Source organism: Fundulus heteroclitus, chromosome 5 (assembly GCF_011125445.2).
Source record: "Fundulus heteroclitus isolate FHET01 chromosome 5, MU-UCD_Fhet_4.1, whole genome shotgun sequence".
Classification (NCBI taxonomy): Eukaryota; Metazoa; Chordata; class Actinopteri; order Cyprinodontiformes; family Fundulidae; genus Fundulus; species Fundulus heteroclitus.
Window position 1 is genome coordinate 20,177,450 of NC_046365.1, and position 19,606 is coordinate 20,197,055.

The 19,606-nt window shown below is 38.6% G+C and overlaps 1 protein-coding gene across 1 annotated transcript in view; it reads left to right on the forward strand.

The window, feature by feature from the left end:
• The window catches only part of LOC118563047 (FERM and PDZ domain-containing protein 1-like), a 35,951-nt gene extending 16,781 nt beyond the window's left edge, over positions 1 to 19,170 (forward strand). The window contains exons 3-6 of the mRNA XM_036136641.1: positions 11,354 to 11,476; positions 13,733 to 13,896; positions 18,877 to 18,979; positions 19,092 to 19,170. Of these exons, the coding sequence (XP_035992534.1) occupies positions 11,358 to 11,476; positions 13,733 to 13,896; positions 18,877 to 18,979; positions 19,092 to 19,170 (465 nt within the window). The 5' untranslated portion in view covers positions 11,354 to 11,357. The remainder of the gene's footprint in view (positions 1 to 11,353; positions 11,477 to 13,732; positions 13,897 to 18,876; positions 18,980 to 19,091) is intronic.
• Positions 19,171 to 19,606: the final 436 nt, after the last annotated feature.

A 19,606-nucleotide genomic window follows, 5' to 3' on the forward strand; every position in this document is an offset into this window, starting at 1 on the left:
CTCCTCAGGGGGATCACATAAAAAACAAATTTTCACAAATCCACTCTGGTCTTATTTCTTTCTCCTGATGCCTTCCTTTTGTTCTCATAAACTTGTATGAACTTTGCTTCTTGTGACTCTCAGCCATGTTCAAAGTATAAGGTGAGGGCAGCGGAGCTACAATGAACGGCTAACACCGAAGCTAACCGCTAAGCTAACTGAATACATAAACACTAGAAGTGCACATGTGCAGCCAGCAAGCGGAAACTAACAAGGAACGAATATGTACGCTGATGTTACGTGGGCGTCAGAATGATTGGCATGTGGGACAACAAAACTCTGACCAATCCCTGCTCTTCGGTGCGAGCGGTAGGGATTGCTCAGAGTTTTTACAAGCCTGTAGCACCCACATAGATACATTTTTTTTAACCTCCTTTTCTAACAATATAATGTATTGACTACTTTCGGGATAGAAGGACAATTTTGCCCGGTATAAGAAAAAGTGTTTCTGAAAGGATTACCAACTAAAGCTTTAAGTACAAAAAGTTGTTTACTTTCTTCATCCTCTAATGATACAGAATATAGCAAAAGAAATGCAGGTCATTCAAACAAATATTGTGTTGGGCAGTATTGATTCTCTTTTTATTTTTAAGTAAAATTTAATGTGTGTAATTTTAACCAAATAAATTTGACTGCTTAAAATTAAATTGGCGGATTAAATGTGTTATTTGAACTTAGGTTATCATTCAATTTATTGTCCAAGGAGAAAGTAGGATAGCCAGTGCAGATAAAACTCTGATAAAACTATCAGCTGATAAAACTGCACAAATGAACATCTGGCAGGACAAGCTACTCTAACACACAGCACTGGAAATAACAAACTTGGTTTACACTGTCATATCATTAAAAAACTTAACACTATATAACTTTTCTTCAGGGGATTAGGGGGTCAAAATATAACCAGAACCTGCATGTATTATATAACCTGACTTTCGCCAGATGGATTTCGTTCCAAAGAGCTCCACACGTCCATTTGGGATCGCTCCAATAAAGATGTATTTCAGAAGGAGGGGCCTCATCATTATCCCTTGCATATTGTTGTCTGAATCCAAACAGTCACTTCTCTGATACGTAACATCTACAAAAATCCCACCCGGCAATCCTGATTGGCTCGTCCATTGTATGAGGTATTGAAATCCCTCCCAATGGCAGCGATTCCAGATGGAGTCAGGTTATGTATTATAGGTGCATGTGTTTGAGATAAAGCTAACTTTAACCTCATAGGGATTTGTTTGATGTTTTGCCGCCAGATATATTCTTAGAGTAATTCTTAGTGTGTGTATTTACATCTATTTCATATATGAATATTGAAAAATCTGTCTAAAATAAAATTTTATAAATTTTCAAAGTTACATTTTTTTTACATATCGCACATTTAATATCTTGGGGCTGCTTTTGCCAAGCCCGCTGCTCTACTGGGTGAGCTTCTGCAATGTCTTTAAGGGACATGGATAAGAAAAATACAGAATAGGAAGAAATCTGACTAAAACATCGGCTCCTTAACTAAAGTAATCATATAAAAAGTATGTGATAAAATAAAATGAAAGAGATAAGATGACAAAAGGAACAGATAAATCTGAATGTAACTTTCAACAGAGTGAGTGTGGACAGTGGAAAATAAACTGCAAGTGCTGCTGCAGCCCCATTAGTCAACTTGTGTGGTTGTGAAAGCGTGTGTGTTTTTCTCTGCAGCAGTTGTTATACTGCCCAGCTCCTGTCTCAGCAATAAACAAAAAGCCAACCTTTCTGCCTGAGATGACTCTTTCCTGCTGCAGTTGTATAGCAGGCTCTGCTAGCAGGCTGTAACGTTTGTATTATGTATTAAAAAAAAAAACATGCTTGGTAAAGCAAATGCTTTGGTAAGGAAAAAGCAGATGTAAAATACAAACAACCAGGAGCACTTCATGTACATTTGGAGGCATTTTACCAAATAAAGTTAGAGTTTGCATCTGTTGGATGTGTTCTGGGCAAACCTTTGTTTATCAATCTCCTCAGGAAGCCTATAGCATTATATCATAAACAGGCAGCTTAAGTCCAAGATTTTTGTTTTGCTACTTGGATCACACTGAAGGATTTCCACTTTCAACATTCTACAACTAAGAGCCACATAATCAGAGTAGCACAAATTTTCTGTTTCATCCATTTAAGAACATGTTAAATAATCCAACTGTGATGTGCAAAATAAGGCTTAAATCATGACAACATGAAAACTGAACGGAAATAGAGCAAGGGCAGAAATCAGGGAACTCAGCGTGGGAAGACATGGATGCAGGTGTGTTAATCAGGGGATAATGTAGAATAGCTGAAGCCGAAAATATGCAGGGAGACTGAGATAGGGAGACTAAATAAGCTAAGACAGAAGAAAACACTTAATCAAGAGGAAACGACAAACAATGACCGAAAGGAATAATGTAGAATACATAGGGCACAGATCACAAGAAATAAGGAATGAGCTATTATGGCAAGACCTGCTCATATTATTGAACATACAAGGAATGAACCAAATAAAATGAACTAAATACACAACTTGGAATTGATGAAAACAGAGACACAAAAGAAAACCAAAACCCGTACACACATGGAACACAACAGATAGATCATTTCTCTCAGTGAGATGGCTGACTGCTTGTAATTGTTTTATTTTCTAAGGTTTAAAGCCTAATGGAAAATGTTTGTCTGTAAATGGAGTAACTTAGCAAGGTTTTTTAGGGTTTTTCACAAGATATTTCTCTGCCTGAGGCAGACTGATCTAAAAATGTTTAATCTTTAATACATTCCCATCTGTCCTTTTTTCATAGGATGTAGTTTTCCTTATTCTACATTTATAGCACAGACCAAATTTTTTTTAAGTGTATATGTCATCATCTTTACAACTTTTCCTTTACAGTGGTTTTCAGCCATGTATTTCACAATAGTTATAATCTTTGTTTGAAATCAAGAAATATCTAAAAAAAAATAAAAAATGCGCAAAAAGGAGATAAACGAGCACAAGATAATGCAGCCAAAAGCTGATAATAAGTCCTGTTACACTGAAAACACCAAATGAGGGCATTAGTTCGTAACTCAATGTCCAACTAACACCATATGCACTAATTTGAGCTCATAACATAAAGATTTACCTGGTTATTGTCCAATGAGGGGGAGGAATTTAGGGAAATGTTGTCTGAGAGCAGCTTTGAGACACCAAACCCGTTCAGGAGTTTAAAATCCGTCTGTGATGAGCCAATGTAATGACTGACCACTCGTGACAAAAAATAACACATAAAACTAAGACTTTGTATTTAGAGGTTCTGTATAATTTCTGCTCCAGTTCTGACCAGCATTGTTACTGTGATACCTTCCACTTGTTTTAACCTATATATATCTGTCATCAGAATACTCTACTTTTTTATATTTGATCAATCTGTGTTATAGTTTAAAATGCACTACAATCTGATTTTCTACTAAAACTTTATTTGTCTGAGGTTACTTTGCCCAAAACACATTGTTTGGCCCTAAAACGTCTCATGAAGCTAATGCTACAAAAGCGGTGGTCTGAAGGAGGGTAAAATGTTGATATACAGCTAGATGGAAGATTTATTTATTTAGGTTTTATTTAATCAGTCAGAACAGATTAAGAACATTATCTTATTTATAACTGTAGCCTGGCAAAAGCAGGGTTTCTTGAAGGAAAGGGGGTTTAGAGGCTATGAGGGCAGATAAAATTTAAAGTAAAACTAAATAATAAGTATAAACAATACTCTAACTAATCATGCTGTTTAGGACTCTCTTTTTCATTTAGATCAGACACTGAGAACAAAAATAGTGGCACTACAGCTAATTAATGTATGCTAACATACAGGAAAAGAGGAAATGTATGATGATTTTGGGATCTGCCAACCTTCTAACTTTACCCTCCATTATTTTCTCATGACTCTCTCTGTCCTATTCACAAACCACATTCTTTGGCACATGTGTTTGTAATAATACCTTAATATTGCCAGCCTAATTTAGAAAGGCATTTATGTCTGGTGGGTTTGTGTAAGCAGAGCTACACACTGTAGTGACGCAGGCTTCTTCAGGCAGTATTCATAAACAACAGCTAGAGATTTGAAAAGGACAGAGCTGGAAGCTATGTTAATAAATCCAGACGAAAACACTGATTGTGACTGAAGCTTCGTGTTTGCTCCGCACTACCTCCACTGTTTGATAGGTGGTAATAAAACAAACAGCAGGAAAATGAGAGACAATGTGGCTGTGTGATTTTTCTGTTAATATAGTTTCTTTCTTATACTGAAACTCAATATTTTTATTCTTCAGTCTTCAACAGAAGGGCAAAACACGACTCTAACCTGTAATTATTAATCAAGATGTTAGGAAGATCTGATCTGGGCGCTGGTCTCCACAAGCCAACCAGTAGCAAGTGAAGTTCTGTTATCTGGCCCAGCAGAGGGTTGCCGTTGCTTTTCTTTTAGGATTTTAATGGTCACGATAGAAAGAACAGAGTCTAAGAAGGCAGCAGTCTTGATTTAGAAGCTGGTGTGCTGTATGTGTGGGTGCAAACCTAATGATATGCAGATCTAATGAGTTTAGTCTTTGATTGCAAATTAAGTGAGAAATGATGTCATAGTCTGTCATAGATATTTACTACATAGCATAAAATATCTATATATAATGATACATCATGTTTTAAATCATGTAGTACATTGTGCTAAGCAAGTGGAAATTTCTGTAAGCTCCATTTCTGCATTTGTATTGAGAGCCAGAGTGTGTCTGAGAAATCTGATTCCTTGTACATGAGCAGTAATCTAATAAAACAGACGAGGGGACACATGAGAGAGAAATTACCAGGCCAGTGGAGAGATGACAGGAAAGAGCTGCTGTCTATAGATATGACTGCCTGGTTGCCATATTTATATTACGCATGTCATAAAAAACACAATAGGAACAAAAAGTTCAACTTTGAATTTTTAATGGTGATTTTCTTTGTATTTATTTGTTGCTCCCTCAGTACGATTTTTCATGCTGGAGCTGCAGTATAACTACAGGGGAAACCATTTTATTTCAAGCCACTCTTTTATTTTCTATCAGTGCAGAATTGAGTTTTACTAAATCTCTTAATTATAAGGTATTGAATTTAGTTAATATTTTCTTTTGTTTTATTTTATTCCTATTAATCTGAATCATTTAGGATTCTTCCAGCATGCCTCTGTTGCATATATACCACTTTAGTGTTGAGTTTAGATATGCTCCTCTATATCTCTGCACAGAGGTATAGAGAATATTGTACATAAATATTTGAGAGCAGTATGGCATGTACACATTTTCTTCTTCTAAACTATCTTTGGGTTTATGTGTCATTGAAATGCTTTTGGACCTCACCATAGATCTGGCCTTATCTCTATATGTCCATTATAAAATATTATACATTTTGTTTGGCTATAATTGGTGTGTATTTGTTATAGCAAACAGGCTTAAATCAGAGGCAATCAGAGAAATATTTGTTATAGCAAACAGGCTTAAATCAGAGGCAATCAGAGAATTTGCATGGGCTTATAGCTGTTATTAAATTTATAAAATTATGCAGGCACCATGAGTAACATCTGCTACACAAAGCTTGTGCACAGTTTTATTTATTTTGAACATTTGCTTAGTCTTGGCATTTAATAACAATGCTAATAATTATATCTAGTAGATTTTGGCATTAACCTTGCTTATTGTGGCATACTGAAATGACCACAGTATAATGCTATACGTCGACTGCGTCTGGTCACCATGGCACCAGTTATTTGCATAGGTTACAGTACCTAAAATGATACAAGAGACATACCGTATTTTTTGGACTATAAGTCACTCCGGAATATAAGTCTCATCAGTCAAAAAATGCGTCATAAAGAGGAAAAAAACATATATAAGTCAAACCGGACTTTAAGTCACACTGGCCTATGCGCATTTATTTAGACATTTATTTCACACAATGCACGACTAAAAACTGACTTCTAATCTGGTAAACCAATTTATTAAATTACACAACTGGCTGAATAACATGCAACATACCTGGGAGGATGAATGGGGTAAATTAGCAACTCCAACCAGCAAGGTTTTATCCAGCGCATTTCAGCGTAACGGTCCGTTACACTGAAAGTTGTCAAAATTACGGCTAAATTAGACCGTGAGTGTGACGGGGCTACATGCTAAGCTAACAGTACGACACAGATGTTTGAGAGCAACATAAAGCTCACGTGCATCAGCGAATAGACAGTAGACCTGCAAGCTAGCGATAGCTGTTATTAGCTTCACGGATAGCCCAATATCAGGGTTCTGCCTCTGTCTGGTTCCTTTGAGCTGCACCACACAACGCTCTCCTGCGTGAATGCATACCGAAACAGTGGAATAACATACATGTGTTCAGTCTTTGTTGTCTATAAGTTAATGTTTCAATTAATTTTTAAGTGGTACAGGAGCAGGATTGTTTTCACAAGCGTAGCGAGCATTTGGTAATGTTTTCTACTTGTTTCATGCGGGTCAGTATGAACTACCATTTAAGTGTGACTTATAGTCCGAAAAATACGGGAATTTACTTAAATAATGTAGATCCACCCATTCTAGAATCAAAGGATGTGGCTGCTGGTCTGTTATCTGACTTTGGGCCAGGCAGCAAGGCTTTGAACCATACTGTAAATGCATGTCCTGAATTAAACAAGAAACCTGAATCTACAATTTTAGCAAACAGTGATTAATTTCACATCTATTTTCTGACTCTGCAAAAATGCTTCTAAAACTGTCAGGGATTAAGTGTAAAGTTTCCTGCAGCACTATAATTACACCTGTTCAGAAAATAAGCTGACATTTCCTCTCTGATCCCTGATCGTGAATGCTGTGGTTGCAGAACAGGAACTGCAATGCTGTTGAGGCTTATTTGATTTGCTGGGCTTTGACTTCATCAGTATACTCAATCAAAGCCGCTCTGAAAAGGGAAAAAGCTTCAACTAGAAGGGGCTGGCTGTAAGGGATCACCTTATCCCAATATTTAGTGTCTGAAAGGTGCAGATGTTTGGTTTTAATCAGTTTTTTAAAGTTCTGATTTTGGTAGAAAGCAACCTCAGAGGAAAACTGTAAGGTTACATCTGTGAGTGTGGCAGCTTTTCACTCAACAGTAAGGTAGTGTGAATATTTTTGGCCCTAAAAACTCCTGTTCTGCATTGTGCAACATGAGACTGAAAGGGAATCCACTAAGAGAAGACAAAGATAGACATGGGATAAAGGAAGTATTGAGGGGCTGATAGGAGGAAAAGAGATGAAGAGAGGATCAGGAGAGGGGTATGCACTGGCAGATGGATGGATGATGTGCTTATAAGCAAAGGTCCCCTAGGAGACACTGCTGTCTGGCTGTGTCGCTCATCACGCCTCTGCCTTCCTCAACTTGTATCACACTTGTCGTCCGTCATCACCTCGTTGCTTTATTTCTCACGTATTTGCTTTTCATCTCCGCTTTTCCTTCCCTTTTCGTCTGACTGCAGTTTGTTTCCTCTAATGGACAGCGCTTATGTCCATAATCGGCAGCGTCTGTCTGGAGGGAGATTCCTCTCTGTGGCTCCTCACTGAGGGACACATCAGACCTGCTGAGCTCATTCACTCATTCATTTAATCGATCCTTTTGCTGCTTCTCAGTGCAGTGTTACTGCTGCCCTGCTCCCTTTCATTCATCCCATCATTCATAGCTTTATTCTTGTATTCAGTTATTTATTTGTCAGTTGTCTCCCCCATCCCCCCCCAATCTTGTTCCTTCCTTTCTTTATTTCTGTGTTTTTTGAAGATTTCATCTTCACCTGACCGCTGTAGGTGTCTGTATTTTATTTAAAATATATGTTAAAAACAATTGTGAACTCTAATAGTGTTTTAAAAAATTATGGGATTCTGACCAAAAAAAAGTGTAGGAACCCTTTTAATTGAATAGGAAAATCATGCCTTTTTCATTATTCGCTGTTAGAGAATCTGTTTGTTAGTTATGGGCTGGTAGAGTCAAGATGACATTAAAAGGGCATAAGGAAGTGGAAAACAGTGGGCTGGGCTCCAAGTGGCTGTATGTTGCAGAAATTCATGACTGAGGACAAATAAACTTCCATGACCTGTATAGGCCATGACGGAAACCCACAGAACAGGGAATTTTACAGAAAAGGAAAAAGGCAACAAAATTATGAAAGTAAAAACCTAAAAGCTAAATTTTATAAGAAGTGTAAATCTGGGAAATTTAATTTTCAGCACGTGGATGCCAGGCAGAATATTAATGAGCAGTGTAGTGTACAAATCAGAACTAAATAAATTGAACAGGGTGTTTGTCGGGCAAGGGATAAGGAGTCTCTGGTGAGGACTGACCAATGCCCTCCAAGCCAGGCTGATTAACAACCGCCCTGATTAACAAGTTTTGCAAAGCAGCAGAAGAATCTCAAAGCAGCGCAGGCCAATTGGAGAGGACCGGACCTTTACCGACTAATACCGACAGGTTGTCATTTCTGCTCCAGTTCTGACCAGCATTCTTATTATGATGCCTTTCTGTGTCACCATTTCCATTTCCCCAAACAATTGTTTGAATCAATGTTTGTGTCACCGCAAATCTCACTTTTCTCCAGACAATCAACCGTGTTTTTTGTAAAAGGGATGCACTTGTAGTGCATTAATGTAGCTTTGGAAAACTCACACCTATGCAGCCAGGTTATATGTACCTACCATTTTAACACCAATGTATATGAGGCTTTCATCCTAATCTATAGTCAATTATCACTCCCAAAAACTCTGGTTTACATAATTAATTAATTGTGCAAGTCTCAAATTTCTCCATATAATCATCATGTTTTTTATGAAAGTTTATCTGAACTGCAGTAATGTCTGCCACATAACTCAAAATCTATAAATCCACATCAATAACTGTCACTTGGCCCTAAAACGCCACTTCAAGCTTATGCTACGCATGTGGCAGTTGAATAGCAAGACACAATGCTCTGATGGTATCTGCAATCAAAGATGTGCTCCTTCATTTGGCTCAAACACAGAAAAAAGTGTTGTGTGGTGTTTGTAGTACCATATTTTCCGGACTATAAGTCGCACCAGCCATAAAATGTATAATAAAGAAGGAAAAAACATATATTGCACTGGAGTATAAGTCGCATTTTTGGGGAAAATTTATTTGATAATATACAACATCAAGAACAGACATGTCATCTTGAAAGGCAATTTTAAATAAAAATAGAACGGAGGCAACAACAGGCTGATTAATTGTCCGGTTAGCTTACGCTACATGACAACCGAGAACGTGCCTGGTATGTTAACATAACATATTAAACGCTATTCAGATAACTATAGCATAAATAACATGCGAAGAAGTTAACCAAAGCGCCCGTGTCACTCCAAATAACTAAAATCCAGTGAAATCTTCATCCTCGGTGTCACTTTCAAATAACTCCATTAACTCCGGATGTAGAAGATGTGCCACTTCCGTTTCTACGTCACTTACGTCTGATTCAACACAGGCCTAGAGCGCCCTCTTGCGGTATGCCATTGCAAATCTCCTCTGGTTTAACTTTTTCGTCACCCCTAAACGCTTCAGATTACCAAACAAATGTTTGTATCAAACGCAGAAAGCCAGGGTAAATACAAAAAGCAGTTTTCAAATGATGATTTCATGTATTTGGGGATAAAAAACGTTCCAAACTGACCCATTGTGTAAAAGTATTCTAGACTGCCCACAGTGGGCCGGTCTGTTGTTCTCACCCAGGGATGGACTGTAGACCGACAGCTTTGATAAGCATGTTTTCTTGTAAGCTGACACGTCATTATCTAATATGTGACCCAGCTCCTCCATGGTCCATTAAGCAAAACCCTACAGACAGTGATCTGGCCCATTATGTCTGTCCCACCAACCACCACGGCCTTTCAACATTCTCATTTGTGACAGCCACCTGCTTCACGGCTATACAACAGGGACTCATTTAAAGGAAAGTGCGCCATTATTCAAAATGATGGACTATTTATATTGATTGTTATTGAGACTTGTAGGCGATATTGCATCAGGTGGTTTATAAATCAGGATAAGAGACCATCAGGCTACACGACGCCTCAAATGATGTCATTGTTGGCCTCAGCCCATGTGAAACCCAAAGAAATGTCCCAGTGGATCTTTGAACCTCACCAAACAACGCTAGCTCAGGAAGCAAAAGAAGAAGAATGAATCTGTTTACGTTTTTATAAATTGATTTATTGAATTAAAAGTCATTTCTATACAAGCAGAGCCAGAGGTTTATCTTATGATGCTTAGAGACAACTTTATTAGTCATTTTGTATGCACAAAGTGCCTACAGAACGGAATTTTGTTTGCGTACAGCTTGAAAAATCACAGTAAATTGCAGTAAATTTGCAGTAAAAAAAATGCAGTAAGTAAAGATGCAGCAGTAAATAAAGATGCAGCAGCGGTGCTGGTGCTTAACCCGGAGGTGTTGTCACAACCTTAATAAATAGAGGCTAAACTTAATCTTTCTCTTGAGTAACGCATGTTATTGTGCAAAATGTCATGTGTTTTTGTTATTATGAATATATTTAACTTGTATGTTAGCTTTTGGAATGAAAGGACCAATTTTTGGGACTCACACATTTAAATGTAAAATTAGAGGTAGTTATTTGCACTTTAATTTTAGTGTGACTTATGTGGTCAAATAGACAAAAGATAGATAAGCAATATAAATCTTGCAGGTGATGTTTCTTAATGAATTTTTTCCTTGGTCTCCTACCCCTTTATTTCAGACCTCATGGAGTAAATTTATATACCTCGTGTATAAAACAAAAGCCTAAAAAACTCAGATCTCGCTGAAATATTTGAGTAATTTGAGTTCAGGAAATGTTCAGTTCTATTTTTTTTATTTTACTTCTATTTTTAAATAGACAGAACAGCTTCCAGAAGCTGCTGATGAACTTGGCCAGAGCAAAGTCCCGTCCATTCAGAGGTGTTATCTTTTCTCTCCAGTACAGGAAGCACATTTGCAGACACAAAGCCTGTTTACTCTCATCACAGTACCATTCTGTTTATCCGCCCGTATTTCCTCATTTAGGATTAGCATTGCTGTGGAGTTTGTTTAGCTGATTTGTGCGTCTTCTGTCTCAGACAGAATCGTCTCTATCAGTTTGCTTGTGTCTTTCCTTGGACCAAGACAAATATTTGTTTTTTTTTCTTGTTGATATTCTAACTTTGACCATTTATTTGCTTTATGGTTAAATTAGACTACATTGAAATACATCTATTTTAAACAGTGTCATAGTACAAACATTGTCTTTTAAAATCTTGCAGGTAAATGGAGTCCCAGGGCAGGAGTCGCTCCCCGTCCCGCAGGACCAGCCGAGTGGAACAGGTGGTTGGACGATGGCTGAGACGGTCCAGAGACTTGGGCAGCAGGTCTCACTCTCTGAGCAGGTGAGCTTCTGCTTTGTCTTTGCTGGGATTTAATTGTTAGGTAATGAGATTTATCTGACTAGAATGTCTTTTATGTGGGTACTGGCCTGTTCAACAGCAAGGAAGGGCCTTGATTCATCTCCATTTGATCCTTGATGTCATTAAACAAAATCCGAACCCCTTTTTAAAAAAAAATCAATGATAGCAGGGTTTTATAAATAAAATCTGGTGCGACTGAGCAAAACGTCTAGATTAAAGATATTGTAAGTCTAAAACAATTGTTTGTTTGACCGTTTAATAAAGTCCATGTTTGTTCCAATAGAATCAGATTAAGAATGAAGCATTAAAGAAAATGGGGGAAAAGAGTTAACAGGATGAGGCATCTTTTAACAATTAGCTGACGTTGACATATTTTGTTGCCAGTATCATTTCACAGACTGGCAATTTCACTGCAGTTTCTACAGATGCCAAATGTGTGGAAACCGTTGTTTGTTTATGCTTTGTATCCTGAAACTAGATGCGAAAGCAGCAATGCTCCAGAACATAAAGCAAATAGTGTCTCTGTGTGCAGATGTCTCATATTTGAATTGGGCATTATCCATGCATTTAAGGGAATATATTGATGTTTTTTTTTGTGTAAATTACAGCCACGGTAAATTTCTTAGCACTCTCCGAACAGAGCTGTATGCATTTTGCATATTGGGCTGAAAACCTACAATCTACTAATAGCTGTAAGTTTGACGCAGGTCAGTGATGTCACAGAGGATAGATCTCAACTTCTCCTCCAGTCAGGTTTGGATTATTGTTGCAAAGCAATTAATAATGAAGATAAGTTGACATAAATATGTTTAAAATCATCTTGTGGCTTTTTATGATGCAGAATCAAAACTTTAAAGTTGTTGAATATTCCACTCAATGCTTTATATGCAGATGCAAATATTTAAAAAAGACTCAGATAAATTAAGGACTAGGTGTTGTGCAAACAAGTTGGTTTGCATATAATACATAATTAACAACCTTGTGCATGTTAAAGGATGAACAAATATTTTTTTATCTCTTAATAAATCAGTTAAATGGTTGCATCATTCCATTAACTTTTAACACCTCCAGCATGGTTTATAAGTGATTCTCTGGTTGTTAAAGACCTGATAAAGACGTAAAGCAATGTCTCTGTCTCTTTAATCTTTTCTGCATTTGCTCTGTTTGTTGCTGAAGAAAGGAAAAGGTGACTTGGTGCAAAAAGAGTTGCAAATCTTTCCTTCCTGCTGAACATGATGGGCATGTTGGCATCTGCATGTACACTATATGGTTTCCTTTGTGAATCCAGAGCAGAAAATAAGACAAATGGCACAGGAAAAGCATTTGTATGGAGGAGAATTTACTGCTTTATGAATTCTTTGCAGATTTGTTGATGAACCAAAACATTATTGCAGTGTTCATTTTTCCCAATCAAACCTGTCAACAAAAGCTGAACAAGCACATAGAAAGAATCTTCCAACACCCAGTAAAATGCTGTGAAAGTTTTCCAGCTTTGTTTATCTAATTGTTTTAATTATGGATGCCCTTTGAAAACAAAAATGTCCCCCGTACTTGTTTTTAAAGGTTCATTTTGCTAAAACAAAACCTTAATCTCAAAGCCATCAAAATGAACTAGGAAGAATATCATATTTTTTCAAGAATTTATTTATATCTCAGAGAGAAGAAAGACTTTACCACTCCAGTTTCCTGTGGAGAGCCTTGAATAAATCTCAGAAAAGTAGCACAATAGTGTGGAATCTACAAAACACAACGGAAATCTTCTTACGGGAACTCAATCATAAACTCCAAGATAAAACCTCATTATGAAATAAGAAAAAGAAAATCAAACCAACACAACAGCCCCCAGAGCTTAATTAAGATGTACTAGAATAATGTTGGTCTAATAACTCAAAAATGAGAAAATCTCTTCAGAAATCACTGTGACCTAAGGATTAAAAGGGTTTCTTGTTATCATAAAATCAAAAGCCAACATCCTTATTGGATGGGGGGGGGACAAGGCACAAGGCAGCGATAACCCGCAGAGCTTCAAGTGAGCCGCCTTTATGCAGCCAAATCTCTACAAGCTTTAGAATAAATAAAACTGCAGCAAAAAGTAAAACGAGTTGTTAGTTTTTAAATCCTTGTTCTCGTGTTTTTATTGAAGCTTCAGAAATCATAACATTTTTGAACAGAATTACAGAAATTTCCTAAAGAGCTTCCAGTAGTATTTACTGACATGTCGTCCTGATTGCTTTGCAGAGATCGTGTTGCTGCGGACGGGAAAACGGGAGAATCCAGCAGCGCCGATCAGAGAAATTACCCGTTCCGTTTCAACGTTCAGATCCAAAAGGATCCCGACCTCAATTCCCATGGCCTCACGCTTTCCAACCAGATCCCCATCCTGGTGCACGAGGTCACGCCAGGTAGGACAAACTACTGAAATGCATCCCTGATTATAATGTTGACAAATTTGGTTTAGTTATTGACAGCTGCGAGTGAATATAGAGTGCAAACCTGGCTGTGTGTACATAGCAATATCAGCATGATTTAAAACATTTTTGTTCCTAAAAATATGTCAGTGTTCAGAAACAGTTCATCACTACTGGAGTTGTGGTAGTTTGTCCTTCTACACCTACTCCCTATATTCTATCTCTGTACTGTTACCTGCCAGGAGCAAATTTCTCCCAGAAGGAGCTGCTGTCTTTAAGTTTGCTGAATCAGCACCTTCTGCTCCAGCACACTGTTCCTTGTAATCAGTAAACTGTAGTTTATAAGTTACAGAGCACCGGACCTGGATCTCTACCCCTGTATAGGACGAGAAACCACTTATACCTGCTTTATTACATGAAATATATTCATATTGTTTGTGCTAAATGTGTTTTAACTATAAGTGAAATGCAGTATTTGCAAAATTCTTGCTAGAAGTTTTCCAAATAATCACCTCTCCAGATTAAAATGTTCTTCTGGAGTGTAAACCAAGAGCCCTGCTGCAAAACAGGGATTGCTAGTTTTTTTATTGTTGTTGTTTTTTAGAAACAAGCCTTTTTTTCCGCTGTCGTCTCCACTGTTTGTAATTTGCATAACAAATGTCTTCCCGGCAAATTGAAGCGTGAACCTGTGCCAGACCTCTGCAGACCTCTGGTCGGCACAAAGTAAAAATCCTCCAGCTGGAGCGGCTACAGCACGCTGATGCGGCATAGATGCACGCAAAATTACATTAACAAAGGGAAGTGCTGTGGGGCGCTAATGTCTTTGTTTGTGTTTGTGTTTATAGATGTTGTAAAGCCTCTTTAGCTGTGAGACAGAGGCAGCCGAAGGTGAACCTGAGTACCTCGACTCAGTTCAAGCGCTTCCTCCTAACTGAATTATTTAACACTGACATGTGTCAGAGGAAGTGTGGAGACCGCGCTGGTTGGAAGTGCCATAAGAGAGCTTTTGTTTGACGGGCATTTGTAACAGTACTAATCATAAACGTGTTTCTCCGTTTATTTGCATTGCTGCCACGGTCTTTTGTGTTTTTTTTATGAGATTTTTTTGTGATAGACCAACAGAAAAGTAGTGAATATTTGAAAGTTATGTATCATCTTTCTTCCACGTCACAAAGTACCCCGGCCTCGGTGGTTTCTTTGAGAGCATTATTGAGCAAACAGCATCATGAAGACCGAGGGAAACAGCAGGGTACGGTTAAAGCAGGGTTGGGTTAGAAAAATATAGACCTCTGTTCAACCTATTATCTGGCAAGGCGAGCTCAAACTAGAGAAGCAACTGAGAGGTCCAAGGGAAATGCGGAGGATCCTGACAGCGATCCACAGTTCAGGTTTAGCACCCTAAGTCGGGGCTAATTGTCCTGGGAAAACCAACAATTTATTTCTGAGTGTGAAGCTGGTGGAGCCATACCCTACAGACAAGGACTTGCTGACGTAGATGCACGGTAAGGTAGACCAACAGAGCTTTGACTCAGCGGGTTGCTGAAATACAAATACATGGTACACATTTTCGATTTTCATTTTCAAAATATTTTTGAAAACCCTGCATTGACTAAAAAAAATATATAGCCATGTAATTTCCTTCCTACAATGGTACAATACTTTATGTTGTAGTTTTCACCTAAAATGCATATAAAATGTGGAAAAAGTTTTTGAGGTGCTTGGATACTTTTGCAAGGCACTGTGTGTACTTTTGGAGCAGTTGAGGCTCGAACAATTGGCATATATAGCTAACTAGATATGAACTGCATCACTAAAAAGGGTTAGATACTGTAAATCATCCAGCCACCAAGATGTCAGAACGTGGCAAATTACAAAATATGACCTAAATATGACCCTTTTAGTACCGATCTTTAATAAGGTTTTTGTTGAGAAGCTGAACGAAAAAAATGGCCTCACTTTACATCAAAAGGCCCATTCATACCTCACGTAAAAGACGGATACGGATACGTGTGGAGTGTTTCATAAGTTCTAACCGTCGATTTCGCCCGTATTTTGACACGAAAATTGGGAGCTTACGATTATGGACGAAACGGATCAATACGGAGCAATACTACTGGAAAAGGTGGGGGCACTATTGAGGTTGTAGTACAAAATGTCAACAAAATCACGAAGAAGGTTATAATTCTGGGCTTTAAACAATGGCGGGAATCTAGGAACGACTTGCGGAGCTTTTCCCGCAACTACCCACACACATATGATGTGTCACGCCCGGGGCACAGGGACAAACAAAAAGTTTACTTACAGAGCAAATACAACAAAATCACGTCTTGGACCGTCGCCATGTTTGATCAATGACGAATTATTGGCGTCCAGCACTGCCACCTAGAGGAAAATATTGGTTATTGCGCACCTCAACGGACGGAGGTATCAAGGAGTCAACGGATAGAACGTACGGACAGAAATACGCACGTGTAGGCCAAACGTAGGGTATGAATGGACCTAAAGTCTTAACTTTGGTGGTAAAATATGAAAAATATGTTCTCACGCAGTTGTGTCGGTGTGTCTCACACGTTGACACCACTGTTCCTCACACCACCAGCGGCCCCTGGGAGCCTTGGCTCAGTCCTCCTTCCCTCTGTTGCTTTGTCTCTGACAGGTGCTGCAGCATCTTGACAGTGAAATATGACTCCTTTGTTCAAAAGCGTTTTTTCAGACCTATCGGTGTCACCAGCATCTGCTCACATTGTTTTTAAAGAAGGTATCAAGTAATATCTCATGTCTGAGAGGTACCTTTTGTTGCAGGCTAGAGAAAGAAAATTGTCCTTTTAGATAAAGTACAAACATAAGGGGGCAGACGCAGGAGGAAGGCCTTGGTGATTAATTAATTTATGCCTCTTGTTTATGAATGGGCTCACATGTTTCCCTCTGTGGCTTCCCTGGATTACACATAGATTTATTCACATGATATAAACTCAGACCATTTCGAATCTTCAAATACCGTCAACCCGATGGGCGCCCAGCGCTTTTAGCATCTGGACGCCTTCATCTGGTCTAATTAGAGCCGCTGCAGTGCCAAGCACATTCAACAGGTTCCTGTTTTCATTTGCTTCACTGCTGCATAATTCTTTCTGGAACAGCTTGAGCAAATGACACGGAGACATGTCCAACAAGGTGCAACCAGGAGGAGTATCTGTAATCAATTTGCAACTCTAACAGCAGCGAGAAATCTCATCAGGGGAGCAGCCAGTCGATTTTACAAACAGCGGTGCAGATAATAAATGTGCACTGATGATGGCGTTGTGGGGAAGGAGGGAAAGATTCCTGTCATGGATTTTAAAAGAACACGTTTTGTTTTTATCACAGTGCCTTGCAGAAGTGCGAATGCACCTCTTGGAAGGTTTTCAACATCCTTTCATGTATTTCAATCAGGAATTTGTTTGATGACAGACATATGGTAGCACACGATTTAAAAAGGAATGAAAATTATAAAAGAGGTTTGCAAAAATTAAAAAAAAAATCATATTTTTAAAGGATTTTTACAAACAAAATTCTGAAACAACAGATCAGAAATCTGCCCCCTTTAAAATTAAAGCCAAAATATATTACCATCTATTTTCCAATCAATTATAAATCAATGAACCAAATGTTATATATTAAATAAAGGGACTTGCAAACGTTCTTAAGATAACATTTACTTTATTGTCTCCTAAGGAGAAAAAAATTCTGACTGTATTTTCTCACAGTCTTACACACACGATGCAAAGCACTGCATGGTTATGAAGTGGAAAGAAATATTTTCAAATATTTTTTGCAAACAATCACCTGAAAAGTGTGTGATTCATTTATATGTAACCCCATTTACTCTGATACACCAAAAAAACTGTTTGATTCCTGAAGGCAAAGGAAAACAGCAGTGGAAAGATGTGGAAGAGTTTATAGCAGGATTATGTTATTAAGGAACATCACAAAGCTCTAAATATTTAATGGACAAATGTACAGTCCATTATAGCAAAATGTAAAGACCAAAGGCAGAACAGCAAAGCTGCTCGCCGTCTACCTACACTGATAAACCGGGCTAAGAGATCATGAGTCAGAGAAGTTGTCAAGATGCCTAAATGTGGAGGCGCTGCGTAGATCCACACCTCCTGCTGGAGAAGCTGTTCACAGGACAACTGTTAGCCTCGCACTCCAAAAATCTGGCCGTGTTCAGAAGAGTGGCAAGACTAAGCCTACGTTTAACCTCAAGCCTTGTAGGGGAACAGTAAACGTGTAAAAAGAAGATGCTCTGGTCGGCTAAGCTCAACTAAGATGGCCCGCATGTAAAGTGAGATGTGTGGCGGAGAACCAGAACTGACCTTAATCCAATTTGGATGCTGTTTTAAGAGTTTAATTTAGCTTTTAAAGAGACTCTTTTTCACCTTTTTCGAGAACACGGGTAATTATTCTTGTCTTTAAAAAGCAGAGACCTAGCACACCTGCAGCTTGTTATAAGAGGTATTTGTTCAGGGGCCTGTATGCTTGGTCTGGATTAGTATGGAAATGCTAAACTGGAGTCAGCAAACATTTGTGAATAAATGAACATTGTTGCGTTTCCTTAGAGATGAGCATCTAAACATTGTTAAAGGTGAATACAGAGTTAATCAACGATAGATTATGAGCACATAATATTCAAATACCATTCTGATTCCTCTTCCTCCTGCGCTTTATAGCTTTAAGGGAGGCGTAAAAAGGAAAATCTGTTGATAAAAATGGTCTCAGATATCTCAATTAGCTCAATTAGCGTGCTGCTAATGTTCATGTGGTCGGACGACAGGCTCTTTAGAGAGTAGGATGGAAAATAATGCATTGGAGTCAGATGAAAGGAAATGACTGGAGTGCAAGCTGCTGCCTGTCATCAGCCCTCATGAGCTGCGTGAGCTCAGGCAATTGAAGCCCCCTCAGGCATGACGACACAGAGACGTTTTGTGTGTCCAGGTGGTCCTGCAGATGGCCGGCTCGTCCCCGGGGACCAGCTTGTGAAGATCAATAACGTCGCTGTCGATGACTTGACCCCAGAGCAGGCAGCTGAAATAATCAGGTCTGTACATGCAAATCCAGAACACAGGAAGACACCCCGAATAATGTTGCTTTCTCTTAACGGAGGCCGCTTGTGACAGGTTTGGCCGTAACATCCCGCTTTTTTTTTTCAGAGAGTGTCAAGACACGGACTATGACTGTTCTCAGGATCATGCATGTGAGTCTGCTGGTTTACACGAGTTAACGTATTAACTGATTGTGTCTACACAACATTTTGCAAACACACACACAGGGCAGAAAAGCGTGCAAAATACATACTGATACCAAAGGGCAAATAATAGGGACCAATTAGCCTGGCGGCCATGTTTTACTGCTGTGGGAGGAAGCCAGCGTACCTGGAGAGAACCTGCGCAAACCCTAACGCAGAACGAGCCCCTAAATGTTAAACTGAAGGAGGATCTTCTTTTTCTTTTTTTTTTTTTTTTTTAGCTTGCTCGGATTTCTCACAGTGTTTGGGTGTGAAATATTAACGAACACAAAATCTTTGCAGGAGGAGGCCAGCTGAAGAATGTAACACCCTTGACTGCAAAGTTCAGTGTAACCGAGTTGGTTAATCACTCACTGCAAAACGCTTCTCTAAGTTTCAGGGGTTCTACTGAATTCTCACTAAACACGAGGTCTGAAATCT